Source organism: Fulmarus glacialis, unplaced genomic scaffold (assembly GCF_000690835.1).
Source record: "Fulmarus glacialis isolate BGI_N327 unplaced genomic scaffold, ASM69083v1 scaffold40306, whole genome shotgun sequence".
NCBI classification, from domain to species: Eukaryota; Metazoa; Chordata; class Aves; order Procellariiformes; family Procellariidae; genus Fulmarus; species Fulmarus glacialis.
The window spans coordinates 8,084-16,409 of NW_009219475.1; the positions used below are offsets into that span (position 1 = coordinate 8,084).

At 45.0% G+C, this 8,326-nt stretch overlaps 1 protein-coding gene across 1 annotated transcript; it reads left to right on the forward strand.

The window, feature by feature from the left end:
- The first annotated feature begins 210 nt into the window (after positions 1 to 210).
- SLC25A42 (solute carrier family 25, member 42) lies at positions 211 to 7,155 on the forward strand. The gene is made up of 7 exons (XM_009580394.1): positions 211 to 332; positions 1,462 to 1,573; positions 3,914 to 3,939; positions 4,769 to 4,935; positions 5,584 to 5,700; positions 6,190 to 6,341; positions 6,740 to 7,155. The coding sequence occupies exons 1-7, from the start codon at positions 249 to 251 to the stop codon at positions 7,063 to 7,065; spliced, it is 984 nt and encodes a 327-aa protein (XP_009578689.1). The 5' UTR covers positions 211 to 248; the 3' UTR covers positions 7,066 to 7,155.
- The last annotated feature ends 1,171 nt before the right edge of the window (positions 7,156 to 8,326 follow it).

Genomic DNA, 8,326 nt, shown 5'->3' on the forward strand with positions numbered 1-8,326 from the left:
ACCCACACACACGTACACTTGCACCTTAAAGGAAGGAAATGGTGCTAGGATCCTGGAAATGCTTCTCATCTGGGAGCTTGGGATGGGGGTTTTCCTACTGAAAACGGTCCTGGGAGTAGATCGCTCTTCCTTCCTGTACAAGCTTTTTATTACCTGCATGTTTCCTACTTTTGACATTAACTCTTTCTTCGTTCTTGTTTTCAATTTAGGAGCCGTAGGTCTTCTGCCCACTTGTAAGTGCAACTGGTATGGGTAATGGTGTGAGAGAAGGTCAAGTGGATTTCAAACGGCAGGATGTGGAGCCAGTTACATCAACCCATCTCCCATCAGAGGTAAGAGCAGGAGATTGTTGGGTATATGCAATAGGTTTGAGAGAAGAGCGTTGTGGCCGCTCTAGAAGGTAAGTAGCTCAATGGCGTTTGGGCGGTGGAGTCCTGAAAGAGTCACAGTGTATGTGCAAGCCGCGTAACGTGTAACTTTTGCTTTCTCTGAGGATAGCCAAGGAGTTCCAGCCCTCTGGGAAGAGGCTGGGCATCGCTCACAGCTGACAGGCAGGGCTGCGTTCCTTGTTCAAGGTTACGTCTTGTTATGTCTTCAGTGGCAGAGCTGGGAAGAGAGCCATAAGTCTTGGCTTCCCTGCTCTTGCTGCTGTTACTAGACTCCTGCTGGAAATACTGGAAGAGACACTGAACCTTGGTCTGATTTAGACCAAAACTCAGGCTGAAGTTCACACAGTGCTGCCTTTGCGTGGCTGCCCTTGCGTTTAGCACCAGACAGGCAAAGATTGGAATGGAAAATTGAACTGAACCACGTATTTTGGTAATAAACATTAACTTTTTAGCTGTGAAACATTCTGAAAAAAGAAAAAAGTTAACTCCTCTTCTCCATGAAAACACAAAATGTATCAAAAGTTAACATTCTTAAGCCTTGTCTTGACTTGTCTTTCAGTCCGTAACCTTCACGGTGTTACATTTCAAGTCATTTACTTGCTTTCTGCCCATGTGTTGCGAGAAGACAGCTGCTTTATAAATATTGCTGTGGCAGGAATGTCAATAACAAAAACACTTCCATTCCATTTATCATAGTAGGAAACCTGACTTGTTTTATTCTTAGGACCTTGGGAACAATGTGGAAATAGGGCTTGTGTGCTACTGGAAAGGCAAGCAAGAAACTTACCTTCTGTACATGGCTAAGTCATGAGGAGGTAGTGGCTTAGCTTTTAGAAATCTTAGTAGGGAGAAAACAGTACACGTAAGAGGTGGCAGGCCTTGGGACTTTGCATCTTGGCAGACAAGTCTAATCTTTGTTCTTCATGATCTGACCAAGAATTTACCATGCTTGAAATTTTGAGGAGAATTTTGACCCAAGTCCCTGAGAGGGGGTAGAGGCTGCAGCAAAGGTAAAATACTACAACTTTTGCTTACGATTGACTGTGTCATACTGAACAATGCTTTGTTCCAGGGTAACCAGGAGAAAAAGAAAGTGCTCAACTCCCTGATGTCCGGTGCATTGGCTGGTGCTGTTGCTAAAACTGCAGTAGCTCCACTGGATAGGACAAAAATCATGTTTCAAGGTGAGTCCCTTTGGCTTTTGCAAAATGCTCTTACTTGATTGTTAGCAGAATCCAAAACAGCTTCTCTGATCTGCTCAGCCAGCCTGTTCTCTAGTGCTTTGCCCTCCTTCGGTCTGCAGAGACCTGGCAGGATGCAGACAGAATAGTGACGTTACCACAGTGAATTGAGTCTAAAAACCTATTGTTTGATTCTTGGTAGGATTACTGCAGGTGTCAATCAGCTGTGCATCTGGCCTGTACTATTGGATCCAAGTCTCATGGTAGTCAGCAAGAGTTTTGCTATTTTGGTGTGACGCAGATGCGCATATTGCTGGTTAGAGACGATGCCTGTGGCTCATGAACGTTGGCTGGCCACGTGTATTCTGTGACACAAGGGAGAGTTTTGGAGTGCAGAGTAAATAGACGCTGTAAGGGCAGCATTTGAGGGGATGATTGGTAACAGTCCGGATTTCTGTGTCTGTTCAGTTTGGAGAAATAAGGTGGGGAGGGGAAAGGAGCAATATAAGGAGATGTAGTGACACTGGAGGGAGGTAATTGAGCTGTTTGAGTTTCTTGCTAAAGGCTGGATGTCAGGCTGTGCCTGCTCAAATGTAGGCAGTCTTTTCTGCTAAGGGCTGCATTGTATTGTGGCTGAATTGTTTTGGTTAGAGTTGAAGTTAATGATGAAAAGTACTGGAAGAGGCATTGAAGCTGGCATACCTAGCTTTGTATTACAAAGCCCTTTTTGGAACCCGTAAAGTGTGTAACTGAAATAAAACTTCTGAATAGAAAATTCTCACGCGCTTAGCGGGATTTGGGATTCAGCCCCATCATGGGCTCTGTTCAGTTCCCCTGTTTCAGTGCAGGAACTGTCAGCTACACTAATTGTCCCAAAGGGAAGAGTGCAGACTGTTAATACAGTAGACATTTGGTGAGGCCAAGAATTTTAAATCTGGTTGACATCCCAGATTAAATGAATTGGGTAGGTTTAATCTAATCCCTGGATGAGATTTAATTTTGAATTGACTTGCATTTGACGTGGTTTTCATTCTCAACATAGCAGGGGCTGAGGTCTGGAATAGCAGGGATATGGATCAGGGAGTTCAAGCTGTAGGGAGCTAAACCCTGGGCTGACTGCAGGCTGGGGTTGCATCTGTGACCAGATGCTCGTGCAGCAATGAGTACGTGCTGTGCTTTCTCACCAGAACAAACACTGTAGTTCATCTAAGGTTGGAAATGTCAGGATCAGAGGTGAGATGGAAACTGCAGAACTGGGGTGAGTCATCAGCTGTCCGTATAAATCACCTTTAATTTGTACAGGCCTACATTTATAAAAAGACCTGTTTGGTTTGGCCCATTAAACTTGCTGCAGAGGATGTGATTAAAACTTGCCCGTTCTGACCGATTTCTTAGTTTCTAAGTATTTCTTAGTCTCTTGTTCTTCTAAAGGTTTTTACTCTGGGGCCTCTTCCCTGTCTGTGAAAAGGGAAAGCATCTTTGGGTCATGTGAGTGTAGGAAGGTTGTCCCTTGAACTAGAGACTGAAGAATTTTCCTGTGGGAGAGGAAAAAGAGTTCTTTTCCATTGCAGAGCCAGCTGCAATTGGTTATTGAGGTATTTTTATTTCTTAAAAAAAAAGTGTTGAATTGCATAAAGGAGCAGCGTGGTGAAAATGTATTTGCATGTGATTGTTTGATACACTTGAGAGGTTACAAGTCTCAAAGGAGTTTGAAAGAAACTGCAATAGACACTTAATTGGAACCATGTTTCATTAGCGTTGCTGTTCGGGTTTTAGCCTGGGTTTCCTTCCTGCTGTAGGAATGTTACAAAACAGAGCTGCTGTATGCCAAATAAATCTTGCTTCCAAATGCCTTGTGTATTACATAGTTAAAGAGATGCTGTCAGTTTGAATGGATGAAAGAAAAGAAACTGAGTGTTCATTTGAGTTTTGCTAGGATGAAACCAGTCTTGCGTGGAGCCTCGCTAAACAAACCCGTTCTTTGCTGGATTCTGGCATTAGGCTGGAACCTGTGCATGGAAATGCTCTGCTAAAATAAGTGGTTGGTGCAGTTTTGGGGTTTTTAAAAATTTTTTATTTATTCATTCATTTTATTGCTTTAATGTAAGAAGTGTGACAGAAACTGAGTGTTTTCATAACAGTAGGTGGAAGAATGAACTTATGTGCTAAAGAGAGTTTGGGAGCACTTACCTGTGGAAAGTCTTTGTTTATTAGAAAGAATATCTATTTTCTCTTGCATTAATTCTTTTGCTTCTATTTTTATCCCTTAGATAAAATGCCTGTATGGTTTATTTGATCCATCTAAATGTATTGCAAGACCTAATGCTCATTTTTTCTTTTTAGTGTCTTCAAAAAGATTTTCTGCCAAGGTGAGGTGATGTGTCTGTCTCCTGTTGACCTGAAGTGTTTGATTAATGGTAGTAATAGCCCTAACAGCATCTTTTGTTTGCATTTACTTAACTTTCTTGCTTGGGTTTTATTAGCAGCACTCATAGTGAAAGAGCATAGGGGGAAAGACTGGAAATAGTATTGTTTATAATACTCCTTAGGACAGTGCTCTTTCATGTTCGTGTTTTTGTCCGGTCCTCGGTGCTCCTTCATACTCCAGGTTCTGCTTGTGACATGTCAGTAAATGTTGTGGCATCACTCAGGACTTTGTTTTGTTAGACCTTCTCCTCTAGTGGTTGCTTTCTTTCCCCCAAGCACCACTGGAGTTGTTTCAGAGTATATAGGAAATTTGAATTTGGGAGCTGATCACTGTCATGGCTCGCTGAATGTTTTGTTGCATGTGCATTATGGCTGTTCCATGTGTGCTGTGCTAATATGTATAATCCAAATGTTTCTGTCTTACACTAAGAAGATTAATTTGGGTTGAGAAATGGTTTGTGCAAACAGCAGTCCAGCTCTGTGCCGTGCCCTCGGAGGGAAAATGATGTCTTGAATGTAAAACTCTGTCTTCCTGAGTCCAGTTCTTTTTTGCTCTAATGTATCTGGTTCAGTCTCCCGAGAGAAGATGTTTGAGTTGTCTTGTTCTGGAGTCAGGGTTGCGAGCGTAAACAGCTGATACCAGCTTACTGTGGTTGGGGTGGGAAGGAGGATTTGGAGAGGTTAAGCTATAGGGTCACCTTTTCCCCCTCTATTGTTTGGACTCCCTCTTATCATGATCTCCCTGTCTGACCTTTGATCCGTTGCCTGCAGGAAGCCTACAGGCTGATTTATCGCACCTACCTCAATGAAGGCTTCTGGAGTCTCTGGCGGGGGAACTCAGCCACCATGGTCCGTGTGATCCCTTACGCTGCCATTCAGTTCTGTGCGCACGAAGAGTACAAGCAGCTCCTGGGGAGTTACTACGGCTTCCAGGGAAAGTAAGATGCAGTGTGGCTTTGATCCTTGCAGAGGAGGATGGAGCAGTTGGTGGGACCGTAGATTGTAGGGAGGGAGCACGTTTCTCTGCATTGTGCAGGCTGCTGAATTGAAGGCTCTGTCGGTACTGAGTTGTGCTGGCCCCTCTCATGACGGCTTTGCAGAACAGGGTGTGTGAGGGGGCTAAGCAAAGGGCTGGGCTTCTTGTCTTGCACAGGGGAGATCTTTGTGAGAAGACCCTGTCTTTCTAGAGGCATGAGCAAGAAGTGGCCTAGACGTTGAGTTAGCAGTTCCCTGTGCTGAGAGTGGGCAGGCAAAACAAAGAGCTTTTCTTTGCAGGAGAAGCAACAAGATCCAGGCTTGTGCTGTTATCTGAGCTGTGCACGTGGCCTGAGCCTTGTGCTCTTGGGCATGTAGTGTCTGAGACGCCCCAAGTCAGGCTTGCTGTCCTCAACAGATATTTCTCTAAGCCTGTCTCTTGAATGGCTGTGGCAAACCACAGCTGCTTCAACCCCCACCCACCCAACTCTCTCCAGTACACAGGGCAGGGAAGGGGTTCAGTAGCAGATAGAGTAGAGCCATGCTCAAAAGCCACATAGTATTTCCATCTCCAGGTGATCTGTTTGGTCTCTTCTCTCACCTTACTTTAGAGCGCTGACACCCTTTCCTCGATTCATTGCTGGCTCTCTGGCAGGCACAACGGCTGCCATGTTAACCTACCCCTTGGATATGGTCCGTGCTCGAATGGCTGTCACGCCGAAGGAGATGTAAGTGCCTAACGAAAGCAAGTACAAGCACCACGAACAAATGCAGAACTCTCTTTTAAGGTCAGATGACTTTATTCCCATTTTCTGGGTCACTTCTTGCTCGGAGCCTTTGGTGTAATAAACCTCTTACTGCTGGGGTCTGAGCACTGATTAAATGGCCAGAGTCCTGGTTAGTCCAGGGGCTGGAAGGAGATCGATACTGAAAGACCTCGCTAGTAAACCCTGTGTGTTGGTTCTTTCGGAGGCCAGCTGGCACAATGCCTCCGGAAGAGATGTAACAGACAGGATAGCATGTTGTGATAGGGCTATAGGAGAGCTAGTGACTGGCTTCTCCGTTTGCAGACAGGCTTCTGAAATCCCTTCTGAGCTGTTTGATGAGCTCAGAGCCGAATTAATTAATTGTTGATCCTTCAGAAAGTCCTGTTAATATTACTGGTGTGTGCAGTCACTAACCAGCACAGATTTGGTTTTCCTGTGTCCACATGCTAGGTACAGCAATATTGTTCATGTCTTCATCCGAATATCCCGAGAGGAAGGATTGAAGACATTGTATAGGGGATTTACACCAACCATCCTTGGAGTGATTCCATATGCTGGGCTTAGCTTCTTCACCTACGAGACGTTGAAGAAACTACATGCAGGTAAAGGCAACTTGGTTTGCTTTCAAATGAAATGGTGTAGGCTTTTGGCCAATTCGAGATGTTTGAATTCAGTCGTACAAGTCCTTTTCCTGGCCTTGAAGCCAATTGCACAGTTCTGTGCTTGTGGAGGATGCCTTGTGCCTCCCTCTCTCCAATTCCAGACTATGAAGAAGACAAGCTGCGGAAAAGCAGTATCTCTGTCTTGCAGAGGAACAAGGAGGTGCAAGTCCTGGGTGCAGAAGGACTTGGTTACATACCAAGTCAGCTAACAACCAAGTTGGGAACAAAATCTCAGGAGCTCTGGCACTCAGTACTCTCTCTGGCTCTCAGCCCACTTGACCTTAGCTGTGTCTTTATTACAAGAAGCTTTCTACACTCTGCTACTTTCTCTTTCCCAGATCACAGTGGGAAATTGCAGCCATCCCCACCGGAGCGGCTTTTGTTTGGTGCCTGTGCGGGCTTGATTGGCCAGTCAGCTTCTTACCCCCTGGATGTGGTTCGCCGGCGAATGCAGACGGCGGGGGTTATGGGACACACGTACAGTTCCATCCTTCTCACCATGCAGGAGATTATAAGAGAAGAGGGACTAATCCGTGGCTTGTACAAAGGACTCAGCATGAACTGGGTCAAAGGTCCAATTGCAGTGGGAATAAGCTTCACAACCTTTGACCTGACGCAGATCCTTCTCCGTAAATTACAGCACAGCACTAATGTTGAAAGGTAGTAGTTTAATCCCCACAGCCCTTGCTGGGGACAAGTACAACACGTGTAGAAAGAGCAATGCTAGCGTTCCCTCACTTTGTACATGCTCTCCTGCAGCTGAGAACTTACCTTTCTTGTTTGTTTGTTTGTTTTTTCTGTTGTTGTTGGATTTTTTCTTTTTAATGAGCCTCTGAGTTATTTGGAAACCTCGACCTGAAAATAACCCTTCCTAAACAAAATTCTTCTTCCAATTCTGCAGAACTGAGTCCTCTAAAGTAGCTGCCTCACCCTTCTCTTTTACTCTTTGATACCAGGAGTGGAGCCTCTGAAACGAACATGTGCTGCTGCTGGCTCCTCACCTGGTCTCTGTGGGCAAATGAAGTGGTGGATGATGAAAGAGAGGACTCGGTACTGTTGGAGTGAACCCCCGAATCTGGGAAGTGACTGCTGCTCCTGGTAGGCAGTTCTTAGTTACTGAACACGTTAGCTGGAGGCAGTCTGCCAAGTGCAATATTCCAGTTAGTCTGTAAGAATTCCAGATTCCTCTGACCTGTAAGCATCAGTCTCCATAAAACAGGACACAGCAGGATTTAACAGGTCCAGGTCACTTCTTTTGTTCTGGAAGTTGAATGTGAGCTCTGGCTGGAAATGCTGCCCTTTTTCAAATGTTCTTCTCATTTCTGGGTTTTGTTGCATAAAATATCCCTTGCTTGCAATGTCCCTCTGAGATTACCAAAGACTGTAGACAGCAGGGGAGGAAAGTTCCGAGCGGTTTTGTAAATCAAATTCTCATGTTTGTTGTCAGTGTTGTTGAGTTGGGGCTGTGCCTGGATTCACAAACTGGATTGAGTCGAACTGCAGTAGTGCTTTCGGGCTACCCAAATCCTTCCGTTGTTGTCATGGTCTTAAAGGCAGCATTTTCTGAGGGATTTGGCAGACTGTAGTACTGATGCACTAGAAAAGGAAGTATTACATACTTAAAATTTAAGCAGTTTTATCCTTCAGTATTGTTGCTGCTTTATGCACGATGCAAGAACAAACATCTCAAAGATGCACGCGTGATGCATACTTAACTATCCTGAAAGGCTGTTCGCATCTGGTGAATGCAGCCTCGTAGTTGATTCAAGCTGCTGGCCCTGCTTCTGAAAAACCTTGTTGTCTTTTGGTGCCTGCTGTGTAAGTTGTGTCACCTCCATTCGTTAGTCCACACCTAAGCCCCCTTGCTTTTATTCCTAGAGTTCTTCTGGACCAACTGGGTCCTTGGGAGAATGGGCTCCACGGCC